Genomic DNA, 21,698 nt, shown 5'->3' with positions numbered 1-21,698 from the left:
AATATGTAGCTTGAGTTATTCAGAATATTTTTTATTGTAATATTGCCTAATTCATGCCAGTTTTCTTAGCACAAACTCTAGATCGATGCATAGGTATAGTTGGACACTCTCCTAGATTTCAGTGCCTTAAGGTATGTGAGTTTCTTCTGACGTGCCCGCAAAGTAACTTGGAAGATTTATGTCTCTAGAATGCTAATTTTATTTTTAAAAATTCAAAAGGTCCTTTTCAGCTGCTCTATATGCTGTCAATGACGTAGAAATCATCACAGATGGAAACCACCTAGTTTGTAAAAGTAAAATTCTTCCCAAAAGCCATTAGAGTGTGTCCAGAGCAGGCTGACCAGGGTAGTGAAAGGCCTCAAGGGCAAGACTCACAAGGAGTGGCTGAGTTAACTCGGCACATTGAGCTTGGAGAGAGAAGGCTGAGGGGGACCTCATAACAGCCAACAGCTTCCTCAAGGGTGGCAGTGGGGGCAGGTGCTGATCTCTCTGCTGACCAGTGACAGGACACAAGGAAATGGGATGAAGCAGGGGAAGACAAACAGACTGGACGTTAGGCAAAGGTTCTTCACTGAGAGGGTGACTGGCCACTGCAACAGGCTCCCCAGGGTCATGCCTCCAAGCCTGTCAGAGATTGAGGAGAGTCTGGGTAATGCTCTTTGTCATATGGGTTAGCTTTAGGCAGTCCTGTGAGGAGCAGGGAGTTGCACTTCATCATTCTTATGTGTCCCTTCCAGCTTGAAAGATTCTGATTCCTTTATTGCCTTCAAATGATGAGTGCCTCAGATGCTCTTGTAGGTGGTCCCCAAGCATATGGTCATGTACTTTGTATCATTAAAAGACATCTTACATCAATTGCACAGTTCTTAGGCCATCTCATGTGACTGTAGCATGAAATGATGCTCCTCTGATGCTTCACATACAGCTGTGGTAGGCACACAGGTAATTTCTGTAATAAGATCTCTAAGAAATAAAACAACATTGATTCCTGAGGAATATGACTGGTAACTTTTGTCTGTGCTTATTACTTCTTATTTTAATGTAGTCCATTATAATCTTCCTTATCTTGTTCATAGACAGTTCTTTGTGACTTGGTCTGGAGATGTTTTCACTGGTTATTAAATAATGAACTCCTAATTCACTGTGTTATCCTTGTCAGACTTGGTTGTTTAATGACCCTGGCCTAGCTTTTTTTTGCATTCAGAACCACATTGCATATTAATCCCCTTCTCATTTACTTCCAGTACTTAATTCTGTTCTTCTTTCTTTATCAAGTTACTATCAGAAATTCTTTCTCAAAGGTCACTGAAGAGAGGTACTTAATTCTGTTCTTCTTTCTTTATCAAGTTACTATCAGAAATTCTTTCTCCAAGGTCACTGAAGAGAGGTACTTAATTCTGTTCTTCTTTCTTTATCAAGTTACTATCAGAAATTCTTTCTCAAAGGTCACTGAAGAGAGGCTGCAGAGCACGTATAAAGCTGTTTTCATTTCTGTAAATATTTTATTTGTAAATAATTGCCTAATATAAATTAAGATGAGTATTACGTAATCCTGTAACAGTCTTACCCCCGCTATAAGATGCCCTTCACTAAAGCTTCCTTCCAAGCATTCTGGAAGGAGAACTAGCAAGGAGACCTTGAATTAGAGTGAATTCTAGGTGTCATCATAAAACCAAAATAGCTTTTATCTGCAATTATAAATATATATATGTCGGGATAGTGAATTATTTCCATTAGCAATTCTTGTGAGACTCTTGTAGAGAAATGAGAAGATTTAGGGGGTTGTGTAGCTGGTTTTCCTTATTTTCCAGTAAATACAAATCTTACAGACCTATGTTAAATTTTTGCATTAGACTATAGAACCTGTTTCTGCATCAGATACCAAAACACTCTTTACCAGAAAATAAACATTTAGTTTTATAGGACACATACAGATTGGATATTTCTTGTCTTGCTTTGACTCTATCAGACAGGAAGATGTTTGAGTTTGGTCAGTACAATTTATGGATTTGAAAGTAAATACTCCAGTGCCTTGCTAAGTGCAATTTCAGGCTATTTTGGATGTCCCCAGAATCTGTATTTGTTTCTTCTGTGTAGAAGGTAGGAGGCCAGTAAATGCATTTACTTTGGGATAAGGACGCATTCTGTATTGAAGAAGGACATGAGGTATGTTTCAGACTTCATTGCAGGAATTTGCAAGTCATTCTTAGAGAGCAAAAATCAAGACCAGGACAGTTTAATAAATCATTAATTCTCTTCTCATGATGATCTGTGACTTACTTGTTCTGTAGTAAACTTGTTACTAATTTCTAAAGAGAAGTGATATGCCTCGGTGGGATTGAAGTTAATTCTGAACATCTGTTTTTGGTTCTTTGTAGTTTTGATTTGATGTCCTCTTTTGGTTTGTATTTTTTTGCCTTTTATTGTATTAGAAAATGGTGGAAGAGACATGTTGCTGAGATATGGACTTGGTTTTTATTTCTGACTTGTATTAAGTTACAAGCTGAAATTTACTTTAAAAATCTGTTTATTAAAACTATCCAGATAGCTTACCAATGTAAGACTTGCATATACATTTAATTAGTAAGACAAATAAAATAACTGTAGTGAATTAGAATAGAATCACAAAATCATTTAGTTTGGAAAAAGACCTTTAAGATTGAGTCCAACTGTTAACCCAGCACTGCCAACTCCATCACTAAACCATGTCCCTGAGCACCACATCCACACATCTTTTAAATACCACCAGGGATGGTGACTTCACCAGTTCCCTGGGCAGCCTGTTGAGCTGTTTTATTTTGTACCAGTATTCCATGTTAAATATTATGCTCTTACACAAATTTGATTCACAGACTGAAAGAATGGTATGACTTCCTTCTTAAAAAGAAAAAGCTTCTTCGCACCTTTAGTAACTTCAGCTCTGATCCTGTAAATGTCAAGGAAGGCCTCTCCTCCTTCCATTGCTACCTAGTGGCATTCATACAAATAAAAAAGCATTACTGTTAGTGTAACTTGTGTGTATAGATATACTTTATTATCCACTATTCCTTCTGAACCTCACAACATTTCTATGACCATGCTTCAGAGCAAAGGTCCTTGGCTGTTATCCTACGCTATCTGTACCCTTTCTGGTGGAACATTTAAAATTGTGTTTGCATTTAGATCTGGTGGCTCCTCCAGTACAGCTGGTTTTAACCTTTCTCTCTCCTTTTCTGGTGGCCATTAACACTTCACAAGTAAAGCATGCCTCTGTGTAGAAAATCCTTGCATGTATATATGTGGTTGCAGCAAATGCATGTCAATTGCCTTTTTTTGACCCTTTAAAGCAACCCATAGTTTCCCAGGAATCATGTGTTGAAAAAAAAAAACAGTCTTTTGAGTTTTTCTGATGTTTAAGTTATGCCACATCAGTCAAAGGTTTGTGTTTTAGTAGCTAGTCCATGCTGGACTGGAGTATGTAGCCATTTCTGGAGGAAAAATACTACAGTGTAATGTATACTGTTCCCAGATATATACGTGGATTTTTCTGTTTGGTTCATTTAGCAGAGCACATTTTGTTCCCTGAACATCTGTGCTCTTATTTGGTTTTTAGCAGGGTTTGAGGAGCATCGTGTTGCAGTGACCTTTCCACATGGTGCTGCAGGGCTCAGGCACTTTGACTTATCCCAGGGAGACGCCCTGCTACAGCCTGTGGAGCTGCTGGCTGGAGTGGCCACCTCTATTCTGTCAGCATGTCCAGCTACTGGCCCTCCCAGCCAGCCACACAGTGAAGCCCAGGAGGCACCACTGGGTCTCTCCTGGGCAGAGCTTATCCTGACTCCAGCCCCTGCCATGGCGCCTCCACAGAGCAGGAGCAAAGCATAAGATGGCTTCCTGAGCCACAGGCCCCTGCCAGTGGGAGGATGCTTTTGCTCAACAACGGGGCTTTATAAACATCTCCTTTCCAGGCTCGGTCACACTCCCAAGGGATGGTGCTGGGCCATGACCTGGGCACCTCTCCCCTCCTCACAGAGGATCATTGTGCAGCTGTTCCCTCATTTCCTTTGTGGAAAGGCACCTCACGATCCCACACAAGACCCCATCTTTTCTTGCTTCCCTCTCTCTCTTGCCATCCTTTCAGTGTAGGAAAACACATTCCCATGCTTAGGTACTCAAAGTGTTTGCCGTGTTCCACAGCCGGGATGATCTTCTCAAAACAGCGAACTGACCGCTCCGGGTATTGGCATGTAAATTAATGTGCTGACCTTGCAGGGAACCCATCCAAGCTGCAGGCTCTGTCCTGAGTTTCAGGATGTCGGCAGTTTGAAACTCTGGGCTCTGTTCTGCATCTCAATGATGGAAACCACTTCAAATTCACCATGGCGTAGCAGGGCTGCCCTATCAAAAGTTGTTTTTCTACTTTTTTCCTGTAACAGCAGTCTGGCATTTATAGCCTATGCTCCATTCTTGTGGGTTGTTTTGTTTCCTTCCTTTTGTGTAGATACAACAGTGTAAGCACCTATGCTAAAAGTGCAAAGATGAGATATTTTTGTGTATATTATTTAAATTAATTGTAGTGTACTCAAAACTGCATTGTAAGGACCCATCATGCTTGAATGGGATTTTGAGAAGCCATCTAGTCTCTTGCCTTTCGTTAAGACAAGAATAACTGTAGCATTGATGATAGTTTGAATGTTTTCAAGAGTTCCAGTTTTCAAGGCTTCCACACTGTTTATTGATTTTTCAGTAAACACACCTCAGTTGGCACTCAAGACTAAGATGCTTGAGATATTGTTGTGTTCTTCTGAAACGTCAGTGTGTTGCTCAGTAACACTCAGGCATGGGGAGAATGGAGTGTGAACAAAGGAGGAGACATGATTTCTCTCCCTGTATAAATTCATGGTTTGTCTATTCTTAAATACTTTAGGGTTAGTTTTCCTATGTCACAAAACCATAGAAGAATCAGCAAAGAGTGCTGCTTGGTTTGTTAAATATATGTAGACTTGTCTGCCATCAAAAGAATAAGCACTGGAAAAATACCTGGTGGCACTGAGGAGGTGCAAAGAGCCCCCTGACTCAGGAAGATGAAGCAAGCAGGCATCAGGGAAAGACTCCACAGTAATCTGGCCTCATGCACACACATGTAGTCACTGCCTGGGGCTGCCTTCTGTGCTGTTGCTGCCATCGCTGACTCAAAAACAGGCATGAGAGGTCACAGGAAGAAAAGGCCTTCACACAGCACAATGCTCATCAATTTGACTTGGGGAGGGTCTGGACCCAACTCTGGAAATGCATCAATGTTGTCTTGTCCTGTTCTCGTGCTGTGATGCTGAGGTATCTGTTGTTGACCACCCTAAGATAGAGGGCACTGGGCCCTTAAGCTTTTTTGGGGTCATTTGTTATGGTTGTTCTTACAACTTTCTGTTTTAATTAGAAAGATGTTCCTATCCATGTTAGTGATTCTGTGAAAAATATTTTGGCTGGCTATATGTTCATGTGTGTAGAGAATCAACTGTTTTTTCTTTAAACCTTTACCCATATTTGTGGCTGATTATGCCCCATGTCATCAATTCCTATTTATCAACTCCTGCTGGTTCATTCTTGGTCGAAGTAAAACAGTTCTGGATGCAGTGCTCTGCCCTGAGCTCTTTCTAAATAGTTATGTAGTCAGCAGGTTTCTGAAATGAGTTTAGTGAAACTTGTACAACATGACTTAATATTAGGACAAAACAGTCGATACTTACATAATTTTCTTTTGAGGTGACAGCTTTCCCTTCCTTCCTCTCAACTCAGTTTGTCCACATCCACTGGGCTTCTGTTTCTTTCACCCACCTTTTCTTGTACTGATGTACTGGTAATCTCCTCCTGTCTCTGCACTCTCCAGAAATTTAGCCTATTAATCAGTCTAATATTGTGTCCAGCATGTGTTCTGCATTCCATCCCCATCATATTTTTGCATGTGGTGGTTTTATCTGTCACTTTGAGACCTTCTAAAAGTCACTTTGGGAATTAAACCCTTTCTGTAAGCAATAAGAATTAATCTAACGCATTTTCTCCATACAGTACAGTTGAAAGTACTGGAATGTTTTCAGACAGACAAAAGGCAAATGTTTTTGATGACAAAGGAGTACAAAGCATGTGAGCAGTGCTGTGATTGATCCCTGTCCAAAGGAAGGGCATCCTCACTCTGCCTCCTGGCAGAGACTCAGAAGATACTCCAGTTTACACACAGAAGTGTTGGTTTGGGGATTTAGGTTATCCAAGGAAGAAATTAAAAGAATCTGCAAAGAAGTTTAAGTGGAGTTTCAGGTAGTGCCAGTAGCATCCAGCATGGCCCTAGTTACTCCAATACACTTGTTTGTTTTCACAAACCAGTGCCTCACAGTTTCGGAGCGGGTGACTGCTGCGAGGAGACCATAACCTCTTGATTTCAAAGGAGCCATCGTTTCACTGGTGCCTCTGTGGTTAATGTAAGAAAGGTGTCTTGCCATAAACTTTTTCCGAGGTATTCAGCAAGGTTGGGAAGGGGTCGGCCCAAGCAGGAAGCCCTTGTCTGTGCTATAAAGAAAATAGCAAGCAACAAAATGAAAGCATCAAAGGACCAACAGGATGCGGTCCCAGGAGTCCTCTCTGGCATGTTAGTCCTTCTTGAAAGTTAGCATTGAGTGAAGAGTGACCTTAAAACTCCCTTCATTCAAACAGACTGGGCTCAAGTTTAAAGTTCAAGGCATTTTGTTTTTTCACCTGTTTCCTACAGTTTTTAAGAAACTTCTGAAGAATTAATGTGTAACTATATCTGGTCACAGAGCCAATGCAGAGAATTTTTCTCAAGGGAAAATAATGTTACTGTATGGAGTGAGAGAAATGGATACTTTCTGAGTTAGGTTTTATTTTGGTGAAACAACTTCTCCCAAACCCACTGAGAGCATGATTGCAAACAGCCCTGGAGCTAGTGTAATGCACGGCTCTGGGGCCATGCTTCATTTTTAAAAGAAGCTGGTAGGGTCCTGTAATTGTCTGATTTGTGCTTAAAAAAAAAAAAAAAAAAAAAAAAAAAGGTAGTTTTTGCCAAGCTGCTGCTGCCACTTGGAGAGCAAGGTCGTGTTTTGGGCACAACCTGGGAACAAAGAGCCTGGTTTCAGCTTCATCTGCAATTGCAGGGTGAGTGAGCCAGCGACTGGCCGCATGGCTACCCACTCTTCTCTCATCATGCTGCAGCTGTTGGGCCTCAAAAGGAAAACCAAAGCCCTGACCCAGAACTCCATTGGTGGGTGAGGGTGGATGTGGATACAGTGCTGCACTAATGGTGAGTAGCAACCCAGGCTCCTGGCTAGCACCAGTTGTGAGCCACTTTACACCCAACAACACCTCCCTGTGTGATGCTGAAACAAGTCCTCTGTTTTCTGATCTTGCCTGATGAAGCAACTAATTACAGATCCCACAAGCGATCTGGCAGGTCATCTTTCATAGCTAAATGAAATAGTTTGCCAAGATGACGGACAAATTTCACTCATGTTTCTCCATGCTATTGAATTTTAATGATTCTGGTATGAATATTTCATGAAAGTACTTTCTGAATGGGTTTGTTTTGTCCTGGCAGCTAATATTCAGTGTAAGTCTGGGTGGGTTTTGTTTGGTATTTGGTGGGTTTTCTTTTCCTCTCAGGTGGTTTAGTGAAGGTAAGAAGTGTCAAACTGGATTAAGTGAGAAAAGGCAACTTCTTGTCAGTGATTCAGCAAGGGGGTGCCATGTATAACTCTTTTCAGCTGCGTAGTGGAAGCCTGTGAAATGACCCTCAAATACAATTCTGCTCTGTGCTCTCCTGCCACAAGGTGGCTAAAACTCTTTTAAAAGCCCAGGATTTGCAAGTGCTTTAAGTGATGCTAATACATTTACAGCCTTTCTGCAGTGAAACACAGGGCACACTGGAGACCAGATTTATTGCGCAGAAAATTGTGTATGTCTTATTCATATGGAGCAGTGATCAGGAAATGTTATTACCAAGTTTATTTCAATCCCTCCTTGGCTGGAGGGCTGGGCTTTGCTTTGTTGTTGTTTTTTTTAATAGAAGGAGAAGCCTATCCAGCATGAGCAACAGGGCCGCTGTGGGGCACAGAAGTGCCATGGGGAGCTGTGGGTGAAACTTCAGCTTCCCACTCCATCTCCATGTGTACTGCCTGCTGAATCAGTCTGCTCAAAGGCTAAATCAGAAACACTTGCCCAGACCTGGGTTAGCAAGTTCCTTTGTTGCTGTTGAATTCTGATGGGTGCCTTTCTTTAAATGGGTGATGTTTCCCAACAGCCAGCTGCTGTGCATCAGAAACAGGAAAGTTGTTTTCACCAGTTTCAGGAAATGGTGACACTCTTCTCTGAACTTTTTGGGAGCTTATCTCCAGCTGTACAGTAGGGACAGGGCTTTTGTTTAATGGAAATGAAACATACCTTTTCCTTACAGATGCACCACTCACTATAGAGCTTTTTATGTGTGTTTTAAGTTTCCCTTTTTATTTTTTAACTTATTAACTCTGACAAGTAACCTCTTGGTTGTGAACAATTTAATTCACAATTCATTTTTCTGATTCAAAGTGAACACGAGTGCCCTAATCCCCTAATGGGAATTAATTGCATGTTTCAATGCTTAACTGTGATCCTTTCTCAATCCCCACTGGGACAAGTTTCTTCCTGAAGGATCTGTGTTTGTTATTCAAAACACAATCTGAAAGGTAATGATTTTTCTTATAAAAGCGACTCGGGCCGACTGAATATTAATGCTCTTTTTATTGTGAGGGGATGAGCTGCATCCAAGAAAAAAACTCGTTTCTGTAAGGAAGGATAAATTGCTCTGAAGTATATCTGATAAAATGCGGGGAAAAAATCAGTGTGTTCTCATTCCCCTAAGTGAAAGCAGTTTGCCAGTAAATGAAGGCACACACTGTTTTTGCTTGGAAAGCTGTATTTTGATACAGAGAAAAACTGTTTGCTTCACCAAAGGGGAAATTGCTTGGATACTGAGGATTTTTAAATGACACTGTTCTCGGCCAGCAACACAACCTTTTGGATAACTGACCAAACCTAACAGTTTACTAAAATAAGAGTAAATTGCAGAAAATAGATTAAATTTCTATTTACAGTCTGTTTTAAGCATTTCTCAAACTTGAAATACATTATTTAGTAACACTCTTTCCAAGAGGAGCTGCACAGGTTCCTCTGATGTTGGGTGTCTAGCCCAGCCAGATGACTGTGCATGAGGCAGGCTCTGCCCAGTCAGTGACCACAGGTAAAATGTGGGAAAACATCACAGTGCAAGAACTGCTTCTACCCTACAGAAATGATGGAGGACAAACACAGCACAGCATGAAAAAATAATGCAGGAACTATGAAGGTACCTTTCCCCCCTGTTATGTTTCAGTAAAGCCAGTCTTTTATCCCATTTAAACCAATTTTGAGTGTTTCATGCTCACAGGTACAACAAACGGTCATTCAGGGTCTGTTTTCAAGAGGAGGCTCACACGTGCAGACCAGCTACCCCCTCAAACTATACTTGAAGTGATTTAACACTTTGGGGTGTCTGCCTGGGGAAGAGAGGAGGAACACGGCTTTACCTGGCTTCTCTGCCAGCAGCCCTGGCTTCCAGTTTCTCCCTTGGCCCCACAGCTTGCTGTTCAGCATTTGTCTGTCACTCAGCAAGCAGGACTTCAGCGCTGGCATTATTGCAAATCCACCAGCACATCCATGAGATGACTCCACACCAGGTTACACTTGCTTTTGGGGAGTCACTGAGCATGACACCACACACTTACTGCAGCACACCTCCCATAATGGTGAGAGAGAGAAAAATTAAGAACGATTTAGAGTTTTTCCTCGGGGTTAGGGATGTGTTAGTTGATGTTTAGGATTCCTTAGAGAATGTAATTTGGTTACAGCATAGGACTGAAAAAGGCTGACTTTTTCCTGGTTGTGACTGATGCAGTTGTCTGAAAAGTTTAAGACACTTGAATTGAGTAGCATACTTAAATGTGGTATAGGATTATGAGACCACTTTTGCACGTGCTGGAACAGCCTTTTGTGGAGGAGGTGCCTTGGCAGGGCCGTGGCTCTCCAGGGCACTGGCCCTGTGGGTAACGTACCTCTTTGTCTTTCAGCTGCTTTTGCAAGTACAATGGCCCGTGTCTTCGTCTACGGCACACTCAAGAAGGGCCAGCCCAACTACAAGCACATGATCAACACAGCCAAAGGCCTAGCAAAATTCCAAGGAAGGGGCCACACGGTGGAGAAGTATCCGCTGGTAATTGCAGGGAAATACAATATTCCTTACATGCTGAACATCCCAGGGACAGGCCACCACATTGCCGGGGAGATTTACTCTGTCGATGAGCAGATGCTGCAGTTCCTGGATGAGTTCGAAGGCTGCCCAGACATGTACCAGCGCACCCTGATGAGGATCCAAGTGGTGGAGTGGGAAGGGAAGGGCGGCGCAGGAGAGGCGCGGGCAGCGGCCGATGGCGTCCTGGAGTGCTTCGTGTACAGCACGGCCACCTACCCACCCGAGTGGGTCGGGCTCCCCTACCATGACAGTTACGACTCCTCGGGGAAGCACGGCCTCGCCTACGTCCTACGGGAAAGCCGGGAATAGAAACGGAGGCGACGCGGCCTGGCCGAAGACATAGTGCTAAGCAGGTGTTGCTCGGTAACCTTTCCAGGAAAGCTGTAATACCTTGTTATTAAAATGCAGGAGCTCTTGTAACCTTCCCAACCCAGAAGCCTCGGTGCTAGTGTTGAAGTTCTGTAGACCCAGAGCTGCAGACTCCTCCCAAGGCAGTCAGTGTCGTCCTGGCCTTCCCAGCGTGCTGCAGGTTGCTGGGTTTGCACCAGGTGTAAAATAACTGTATGTGCACATCGGGTATGGGGTCTAGGTATTCCCTCAACATCCCCCTTGGTGCATAATAATGGTCCAGTGAAATGGACCATTTCATAATAATTTCATAATAATGGAGGTCAGTGAAAGGCAGAGGAATGAATTTTTTTTTTTTCCCTGAATTGACAAATTTTCTTGCACTAATATCTGAAACTAATTTAAATGTCTGAAAGTAAAGCACAACTCCTATTGATATTGACTTGTAATGGGTTCAGTAGGCTACTGCATGTAAACAGGGAAAGTTGATCAGATAACTTGGTGCTTTTAGACAAATAGGAAGTTGCTGGAGAAAATATAAAGATTATTCTTACTCTGCATTGCAATGGGTTTTTTTCTGAACTGGAAAGGTGTATTTTTAAACCTTGTTTAGTTTTAAAAGGCACTGTCAAGAAATACTGAGAGAATATAAGAGAGTTACATTTAAAACTGTATTTTTAATTTTACATTTTGGGTTCTGCTTCTGTTCACTGTGTGACTGTAGGATTTGGGGAAGGGGGGTGTGTTTGTGTTCCTCTGTGTGTGTGTATCTGTTTTGGGGACTGTTGGGGACCACGAGAAGCAAATCTACACTGGAGCCATTGTGAGCACTTACTGTCAAGGTTTCTTTTTGCCAAGCATTTTAATGCAGAACTTGCAACCATATGCAAACTGAGTTTCCTAATGGGGGAAAAACATTTATATACATTATAAAAATATCCAAAGGACCTGTATTGTGATTATTGCAACATTTAAATGGGGAAAAATATGTAAAAATATGTAAAGAAGACTGTTGTCCCCCTGACCCAACCAACTGTGCTGGTTTCTGTACAATCTGGGAAAACCGTGGCTTTCTGTTGTTACACTCCTGTGCCTTATATTTTCCTTCAGCTGCAATGTTTGATACAGTTGGATTGTAAAGCTGACAAAGGGATGGGAGCAGGCATTGTATGCCATATGAGCCAAAGTACTATCAAATGCAGCAAGGATACAATTAAGAACAATACTGTACTTTTGCTTCACTGCCAGTAGCCCTGTGATGGCCAGAGGAGACCTGGGGTAGGGAATCAGCCTAAACTTTATCAGTAGTAGGTAGGCACTGCTGTATCTCACTTAGAAAAGCTTTTATGTTGCTGCAATAAGCAAAACAACCAACTTGCTAGTAGAATACTTGTGTCTCTTTACAGTCCTTGTCTGTTTAGGGCAACCTGCAGAGGCTGAACTGTGCTCCTTTGGGAAGGGGTAAGACAGCAGTAAGGAGACTTGTAATGAGATCTGCAGGGTCTCTGCCTCAGGTTTTCCAACTGCAAAAGTATTAATTTTCCTGGAAGGCAGGTACTATCCAAACACTCTCCTTACTCATCTTGAGGAGTTTTATAAACTAGTTCCTAAGCAGTTCCCTGGACTACATACTCCCCCTCGGCCATGTGATGTAGATAATTAGCAGTGTCTCAATAACAGGAAGAATGCCTCTTCAGTCAGAAGTTTCAAGCAGAATCAAATTTTCCTGGTTGAACATGAGTCACCAGCCCTGTTACCAATTGTTTTCACCCTTCACCTTCCAGTAAAGGGCCTAGGCACCTCTGGTCACAGGGTTTCTTTCTGGGAAGTAGCAGGACTCTGCACATCCTGGGCAAGAAAATGAGAGCAGGCCTGCTACACTCTGGAGCAGTGGTCAAGGTCCCTTTGTCTCCCTTTCCTAGCATTCAGGAGGAGGCCTGGTGTGAGGGACAACACGTGCTCTCAGCAGTACCTTGGGGCAGCTAAAGACCTCTGAGAGCAGTGCCAGCTCCTTCTCTAAAGGCATCCAGTAATCAGTATCAAGAAGATATGGGTGGGGAAACTGAGTATGGAGTTTGAATAAAAGAAGACAATTCCCTCACAACTTTAAAAGAAAATACATGACAAATATCTGCACTAGCAAAATAAAGCCTCTAAGTGGTAATTTAAATCTAATTTATACAAAGCGTTAAAAATACAATAATATATAAGTATTTATAATATAAGTAATTCTGTAATAATTTATTATTAGTTAATAAGTAGTAATTCAATAAATATATATCCTAATTCAAAATAAATCTGATCAGAATTTAAGCCATTGGTTGAACTTGTGCAGCACTTACATAAAGGAGAACTGCTCAGTTTGCTCAGTGGTTAATTTTTCATTCTTGCCAGCCATTCAGTACAGCCTGGCTGGGGCCTCAAACCAGGGACATTGCTGTGGAGAAGACAAATCAGATTTTGGCTTTTGTTGTGTTTTCTTTTTTTAAAAAAAAGAGGCTTTTCCTGTTTCGAAGCAGAAATGGTATTTTATTGATTTTATTTGATCCTGAAAAATCAAAGCATTACAAAGGTTATGTACAAGTATTTCTGGAAGTAAAAATCTGGGATCTGTTGCCAAGATTTAACATCTGTGTTTGCTGTCTTAACCACTGATACAGTAAATATGCTTGTATAAAATCTTGTGCATAGTACTGTCTGTTTTCTGTGTTGAATTGTCTTAATATTACTTTACAGATAAAAATAATAAAGGCTTAGTTAATTCAACAGTGTGGAGGCAACCGTTTATTCCAGTTCCACCAGCAGATCTTCTTCTCCAACGGTGTCACCGGCTTTGCAGTGCACAGCTTTTACCTAGGGTACAGAAACAGCAGAATTTAAACCCTTCCTCAATAAAATAAATGGCTTGGCAGACATGGTTTGTATTGCACAGAGCACTCCTGTCTGCATGCACAGGGTGATGGCCGCTGTGCAGCCTGAAGAGACTCCAGGGACACAGATTCACCTGTGCTGCAAGGACCACGAGATGTTGAGTGCTCGACCTCCAGTGCTCAGAGCCCAGCTGAGTTTTGAGTACCAGTGCTTGACAAATGGTGTCCAGCCCCATCAGGGTATTCAGGCACCTACCATTAGCTGGTTTGCTTGCAACAGAGATACTTGAAGACATGAATGTCAGATAGAGATGCCACTTTTTTAAATTAAAATGCACTTTTTTCATCTTGTTGCACCACCGTTTATTTGTTTTAAATAGAGAGAGGACAGGCTGATTCTTCAATACTCATGTTGGGATGTTGCAATGAAATATTTCACCATTTCTTTAATTACAGTTTTCAAATACAGCAGAATTTTGGAATTGCAGCAATGAAGTGAGTTTCTCTCAATCTCCAGAGAGTTGGGATAGATGATTCAAATCTGAATTTGGATCCCTTAACAGAACTGAACTTGGCGAAGGGCTGTCAATTAATTGCAACTGTATCTGTAGATTAATTACATACTCCCATGCAGATTCCTGAAATTTAAAACACAAACCTCTTACACTAGTCCCTCATTTCCTCTATAAAAGGTTGCAACATGTTTGCATTCCCTTTCAGCACATGAAGCAATAAAAAATACTTGAAGCTGTATAGAGTTTGTTTCCAGTATTAATTCAGAGCTCACACTGACATGCCCAAATCCTTGTTGAGCAAATAGCTCATTTTAATCATCCAGACACTGCCCTGGCCTCCTGAAGGAAATGCACAGCATACCCAAGTACCAGGCTCTGATGGACACACTGTTGCCCACATCCGTGTTGGACAGTCTGAAGCCATGTGAGCAGATCTCTGTAGCACAGGCACACTCACAGCGCTGCTCCAGCAATGATGCTGAGCACGGCAAAGACAGCGTGATACGTACAAACAAGGGCTTCATTTCAAATCGGTAGCTGGGCAGCATACCCAATTGCTGAGCCTCAATCTTCTAGGAGATGAAAGCAGTGTGAAAAACATTCTACCCCTTGCTTTTCTTTTTCTACAAAGCCAAGGTTCAGCAAACACCGGAGCTAACCAGTGCTTCAAGCTCCCCAGCAATTTCTGCCGTGCAGCGGGGCCGGCTCCTTGTGCTGACCCAGGCGCAGCTGTCCTGGAGAAGCCAGGAGGCTCGCCAGCTCATCTCCAGCTTTCTCTCATTTTTAAACCACCTGCAGCTGGAGTAAACTCAAAGTAGATAAAAACAAGCCACTTTTCTCACAATTACAAACAGGAAGATGGGGTTTGATACAGAAAAGGAATTCAAGTCAGGAATGAAAATGTGAATGTCTTCCAGCTGAAGACAAATGAACTGAGTTTCAAAACAGTTTCAAGGCATCAAAACATGGACTAATAGCCTGTGCCAAACATCCCATTCCTGTGGAGAGGCCAAGTTATCTTAGCACTCAGAGCCATGACTTTGCACTGCAGAACAGGAAGAATTCTGTTTAGCAGCTTCATTTCCACATAGCCCAAAACCTTTGTGCTTATTCAAATTCTTAACATTCTAAAGGTCAAAACACACACTTGTTATTAAAATGGGTGCACCAAGGGGACACTGCAAGGCACACAGGAGGCCCTGAATGGCCTGTGCACCTTTCACGTCCTCCTTTGGAGGATTAATAAACCAAAAACAGGTTTTATGTGGCATCTATACTGAGTGAGTGGGAAATATTTATTATTAGGAGAAGTACAAGCAGGATGGTAAGGAACAGACCCATGGATTGCAGAAGCACCTGGGTGGGAAAGGGAAGGTTAAAGTGAAAAATAAATAGGGTGGGTGGGAGAGGGAATGGCATTTTAATTAAAAATACTAGTTAAAACCAGTGGATGCAAAGAGCAGCAATAAGGGGTTAAATAATGGCAGATGAAAAACTAAATGCTTGGAAATATTAATCAAGTGAGAAAAATAAATTATAAAGAAATTAATGCATGAAATAAAATAATAGTGGCAATGTCAGAGCAAAAGGAACGGGAACATACTCCTCTCAGTATTTTTTTCTCTTGAGACCCAATTTTGCACTGGATGCACTGGAAGAGGCAAGTCTGGGACCCAGCCTGGGTGACAATTTTAGAGCTGTGCCAAAAAAGCCTTTCTCGTAAACACACAAACAGTCCTTGGCATTGAGAGCCATCCTGAGATCTCGGTGAACCTTGCCAGTGGCAAACCCCATCCCTGCCCACAGTCAGGCTCCCTGCTGCCTCCATGCGGGCTGAAGGCTCCTGCCCTGGGCTTTGTGCCTCAGAGAGCAGAGGGGCTTGACCCCAGGCAGAAATGGGCTAGAGCAGGTTAGGAAATCAGCAGTAGAGGAGGATGTATCATCCAGATCCACGCTATGCTCTCCCATTAGAAAGGATGGCTCTGGGGCCCATGACTAGGTGATTGCTTCAGGCTGTAAATTGTAATCTGGCACAGGGATGCTCTGAAGTCTCAGTCTGAGGTCTGACAGTCCTGAGACCAACTTGGGTTTAGTGCATGCTCTTGTCATATAAGCTTAACCAGCTCCTTACCCAGAGTGCTGGTTTTAGCACGTCCTACACTGCAGCAAAGTCCCAGCTCCAGGGCTGCAATGCTGACCCCTCAGAAGCAGGACAGTCTAATGCATAGCCTTGCAAAGCTTAACAAATGTGCAGATCTAGGCTTGATACTTAACAGTCACAATAATTTAAAAATTGCTGTTTTCTCCCTCCTGCAAAAGCACTTTCTATGCCTTGTTCTGGGTGGTTGTTTTTTTTTTTTAAATAACAAATAATTTGCCATTAAATAATTAACTGGCAAAGAGATCTCTCTTCTCTGGAAAGATGAAATTTGGAGAAATGGTCTGCAACACCTTTCAATTCAACTCGGCATTGTAACATCACAGAAAACAAATAATTTAGGAGAAAGAGTTATATGAATTTCTGAAGCCAGTAAAACTATTTCCTGCTGTGCTATCTAAGGCTCGGAACTACTTAACAGCATTCACAGCAGATGCAAATGTAACAAAATTAAAGACACCTCACTTTGAAAGACTTACAACAATCAGACTTAATTCCTTAACAACCAGAATCCTCCTTTTTTCCTTTTTAAATTCTATCCTGTTGACTAGTTGCATATGGTTTTAAGTGACCTAAGGTGGCTTACCTTGCCTGTTTTAGCAGCAATCATACTGTTCTGCATTTTCATTGCTTCAATTACACAAATTTCTTGACCTTCCGAAACCTGATGAAATTCAAGCAGTACAAAATGAGAATAGATGATTTGAAATGTTCTAAGTATGATGATTCTTATGGAAAATAAAAGGATTATTTCATTAAATGCTATAAAGACTTTCATGACACAAGTCAAGTCAGCCAGTTACACAGTCACAACACAAATGGCAATCACAAAACTGGCAACAAAATAAGGGGAAAAAAATTCAACTGCTTAAAACTATTACCCCAGGCAAACCTGAAAGGCTCCTCTCCCATCCATTCAGCTTCAGATTTCACAGTTCACCACAGTTCAACATCAATTAAATGCAGAGCAAAATCTAATTTGTACATTTTTAGCCAGGGAACTTCTGCTTTGCTTCCCTGGCGCAGGGCCCACAGATACTCATACTGATTCAGAAGCCTCCTTGGCAGGCATCCGGGGGAGCTTGGGCTGGAAGGTCCAGCAGCACCCAGTGGGCTGATGCTGAGGAGAATGTGACATCTCTGGCAGCCTCTGGTGGTGGCTGATGACTTTGGACTGACAGAAAGAAGCCCATCAGTGAGGAGCCACCAGCTCCCATCCACAGGGGAGGCACCGTGGAAACAAATGCATCACTTTCACCACAGCTCAGAGCTCTTCATAGGAAACCCTGAGGTTTCCTCTTTCTGTTTGTTTGTGCCCTGCTAGCAGGCATGTGCAAGCTCAAGGTCACTAGGACCCCACTGGGCTGCTCTGCTGGGCTCCCTGTGCCTCCCAGTCAGATCCTCCCTCCACTGTCTTGAACCACCTTGCACAGAGGAAGCAAGGCTTGACAGAGGCTCTGGAGTCTAAACAAGGCATTTGGAATTTACCCAGTGTAACCCAGCAATTGGCTGGTCATTCCCCAAAGATGTTGCATGCCAGAGAAGAAGGGTGCCAGGACCTACATGCCAGGATGTAGGACCTGTACACTCCTATGGGATGCCTGGTTCCAAGTGCCCACTGCAAGTCCTTTCATTGGGCTCTTTTGCAGATGGAGTCTGCTATTCCCTCATTATGTCAGCAAGTTCGGGGGGCTTTTGTCTCTGATGTCCCAGTTTCATGAAACTGGGTAATCTGAAACCTGCAGAAATCTGGTTTATGCACTGTTGTATGTGCCAGTGCCAACAAAATGTTTGTTTATATATAAACATACATATATTTCTCTAATTATATATAAAATGAATACTACATATTTAAGAACAAGTGTGTACCACTTGGGAGGAATATACTAACAGGCAGATGTGAAGTCAGAGATCAAATGTACATTGCATGAAGAACATTCCAAAAATTTAAGTAAAGCTATTTTTTCACTAACTGACTAAATAACACTGATATCTGCCTATGAATTCTGAGCAAAACAAAACAAAACCCATTATATTAAAAGGCTTACACACTCTTTCTCCAACAGATTGGCAACAACAGTATGAGAGGTTTTGGAGGGTAAATATGGAAAGCATTTGCTATGGGAATATGGTGTACTAACTGGATACAAAGAATAACCAAAACCCAACACTTACCTTGCGGAAATTCCATCCTGAGTTTCAGGCAAGCAGTTAAGTCATTAGCAGGTGTCCAATTTGGTGAATAGTATCAAAGACTTGTTATTTCCCCTCTATTCCCTTTCCCTGTCTTTTGTCTCCTTCCTTCCACACCTGCTGCTCTGCCCATAGCCTTGTCCCAGCAGCTCACTCTTCCTTTCCTTTCTTCTTTTCCTCTCCTTTTCCTACCTCATTACTTTTCTTCCATCTGCTCTTAACTTTCCGAACATTTCTGAGGTTATGAGGAAGTAATGAATATCTACTTTGGATTCAAAGAGAAAGGAAAAAAAACCAGGCAAGAAAGTTTGTTGGAAGAGGGGTTTTTAAAATAATGCTATTATTAGAATATGCATTTCAGAAACAACTTTGCCACCCTCAGGTTAAGCTCTGCTATCAGAGAGCCAAGAGCACAGGTTTCTAGAGGTTGTCAAAGACTGAGATGCTAAGGACAGCAGACCTGAATTCAGTGGCCTAATTACAAGGCCATAAGAAACTCTCTCCTAGAGCAGTTACATTTAACTGTAACATGGCTTCATCAGGAGGATGGTGTGCAAATTAACCAGTCAGCAATTATCTAAACAGAGTTCTGGAAACACATCTATGGGAAAAGTAAGGAATTGTCTCAGTAGATCTAAAGTATGGTGCTAAAATTGCAGGAAGTATTAGTGATTGTGGGATGGAAATATCCCTTAATCTGAATTTCTTCTCAGTTTCCCCTCTTTCCCAAAATTAAAGTTTTTGTGGTTTATATAATACATGCTGGGGTTGATGACAAAGAACGCAGTGTCTAGGAAGGAAATAACCCCCTCAAAGCACAAAACTTATAGTTGAAGTATCCAGTTAACATCTAGTCTTATCAATTTGAAAGGAAGGAGGCACTTTTAGCAGGTACCACATGTGAAAATGCCGTATCAGTACTTTTGATGATGTACAATTTGTTGAAAATTATCTTGGCGCAAGTGTCACTTAAGCACAGAAGTTTAATTACTGTTCTTATGTTAAACCTTTACAGCTCCACTCATTGTGTTGAAAAACGACAAATCCTAAAATTAGGCACTTGTATCTCTCTTTCCTCTTTTTCAGTCTTGGGCATTGTCCAATTTGTTTCATTCTATAATTGCACATTTCATTTTGCCTCTTATTTAGCCTGCAAATGAAAACTGCAGAGATGTGTACAAGTTCTTGCTGTCTAACTTATTTAAGGATTTATCTGGATCATTTTTAATGCTGTATTTTCATCGTATAATTTTCTTTCAGTGGATGGTAAACCAGTGAAAACCACCATCTTTACATTTCCATTTAGAGAGGTCTCAGTGATGACCCAAATCTGTCAAAACAAGCAACTAAAATCAAACAAAATAAAAATCTCATTTCTTTTAACCAAGTAAAGTAAAAGGGCTCCTTTTCTTAAAAGAAATTAATCTCAGGTATCTTTTTCACAGAGTTACACTACAGACAAATCGACCTTTACGTTTCTTGGTCTATCAAAATAAATGAGTGGTTAACTGCTAGACCTGCAGTCTTTATTTTAGCAGTTTATTTCTGCATGGTACAGTTCAAAGAGTGAAAAAGAAAAAGAAACAGAAAAGAGAAAGAAAGAAAAAAAAAAAAAAAAGAAGAAAAAAGATCATTGAAGAGGAGGGTATTTAACATCTCGATGCTGCTAACAATTGTAATGTGAATTTGGGACCAGTCAATGGTGCTGTTTGAGCCACTCAGGGACTGCACGGTGGTTGTTCTCTCTGCTGGCCAAAAGGTTACACACAGGACAGGGAACTGTCTCCGGTCATTTCCCAACCAAGCAACTCACGCCACAGGGTGGAAGCAGAATGTGAGAAGCAGCAACGCCGACCTGCTCCCGTTGCACCTACGTGAGGACCACAAAGACTGCCTGCACTCAGAGATGGGGCTCTTTACAGCTCAGGAGCATGAAAAGACGGCGCACACCCGAGGGCACACTGCCACGGGATCCTTGTGAATATGGTACACTTTCTGCAGACTTTGGTGCGTCACGGGATAAAGACTTAATGATTGTGACAGGACGTCTCCCATGTTAGGCTTACAAAATGGTCACAAGCCCCACAAGTCTTTCTGATAAACCCAATGGGCGCTGATGTATTTCCCCGCTCTCTGTCTAATTGGTGTAAAGTTTTCAGATCTGAATCCCCGATCTTTTATCCAGCTTGCTGCGTCCTCTCCTTTGACGTGAGGTCAGGGTTCACATTCGCATCCGATTATCGAAGTGGCACTCATTAACCGGCAGCCTGCCTCGCACCAAAATGAGTTCGCTGGAAGGGGAACTCGGCCCATTTACTCAGCAGATTTCAGCATTTTAAGGAGGCCTGAATGTCACACAGTATTGCTACGTTTTGAGGAGTTTCAGACATCTCCAGCTGATGATTAATTGTGAGTGATGGGAAATAAAATCCAGTAAAGCCAGCTGCTTGCCATGGTCGGCAAAATTACTATAATGGATATAGGCTGCCAATTTTCCAGTTTTACTGGCAAGTCTTCCAAGTGTAATTAAGGGAAGTTATAAATGATATGGAAATCTATCAAGTCCCATTTATTTTCAGAGGACTCTTTCCCCTGAGACTTTTATCTTCAAGCTTATAGTTTGCTTTGTTGTGCTAATGATTTAAACCACTTCTTATTTCTGATTAAAGCCCTCAATATCCTTCACAAGAAGTTAGATCCACTTTATTCAGAAGGATTTAAAGAAACAGAAGCCTTTTTAAAGTTGTGTTTGTAAGCCATGCTGAGCTCCCACTTCCTCTTTAGAGGCGTAGTAGAGCATCCTCCATCTTAAGGCACCTCACTACCATCTGGATTTCTGCTTCTGACAAACTCTGGGGAGTGGGAAAGATTGGGTGGGTGAGAAAGGAGAGAAGAGTTTATTTATTAAAAAAATAAAATTTAAAAAACCCACCAACAATAAAACCCCATCTTGCCTCCCAATCCTAAATTCTCCAAAAAACAAAGATTATAGGTGCTGCTTAGACACCAGGCATTTAGCACAGACTGGTGTTGCTCACTAATGTTGTTTGATTTGGAATAAAAGCATGAAAATGATGTGCAAAGGCCTAAAATTGGAGATGTAAAGGATGACTGCACAGTATTCCATTTCTCAATTTCATCCTTCAGAGCCACAAAATGGGGGTGATACAGTTACTGGATGAGATTTACAGTAACAGCTGTGGTCTTCCCACACAAGGGAGGACCTTCTAATGGGCTAAGGTCTGTTTTGAACAGACGGGGAGTAGCAAAACAAGGTTCCCTATTAAGGGTGTGCAGTAATATTCCTGATA

The 21,698-nt window shown here is 41.9% G+C and overlaps 2 protein-coding genes across 8 annotated transcripts in view; one reads left to right on the top strand and one right to left on the bottom strand.

Moving 5' to 3' along the window:
- The window catches only part of GGACT (gamma-glutamylamine cyclotransferase), a 28,950-nt gene extending 15,533 nt beyond the window's left edge, over positions 1-13,417 (top strand). For 2 of the 3 annotated variants that reach the window (XM_021530252.3, XM_021530255.3), the window contains one exon: positions 10,122-13,417. In XM_021530252.3, coding sequence (XP_021385927.1) covers positions 10,139-10,612 — 474 coding nt within the window. In that variant the 5' untranslated portion in view covers positions 10,122-10,138 and the 3' untranslated portion in view covers positions 10,613-13,417. Of the gene's footprint in view, positions 1-7,145; positions 7,286-10,121 lie in introns of those variants that run through there. The other variant, XM_021530251.3, reaches the window with a different exon arrangement.
- PCCA (propionyl-CoA carboxylase subunit alpha) overlaps positions 13,160-21,698 on the bottom strand; it is a 267,736-nt gene continuing 259,197 nt past the window's right edge. For all 5 annotated transcript variants that reach the window (XM_021530256.2, XM_077781501.1, XM_077781502.1 and 2 more), the window contains 2 exons: positions 16,781-16,858; positions 13,160-13,504 (listed from right to left, as the gene is read on the bottom strand). In XM_021530256.2, the coding sequence (XP_021385931.1) occupies positions 13,436-13,504; positions 16,781-16,858 (147 nt within the window). In that variant the 3' untranslated portion in view covers positions 13,160-13,435. The remainder of the gene's footprint in view (positions 13,505-16,780; positions 16,859-21,698) is intronic.

Source organism: Lonchura striata, chromosome 2 (assembly GCF_046129695.1).
Source record: "Lonchura striata isolate bLonStr1 chromosome 2, bLonStr1.mat, whole genome shotgun sequence".
NCBI lineage: Eukaryota > Metazoa > Chordata > Aves > Passeriformes > Estrildidae > Lonchura > Lonchura striata.
Note: the sequence above shows the minus strand (reverse complement) of the source record. Positions and strands in the feature narration are given on the sequence as shown.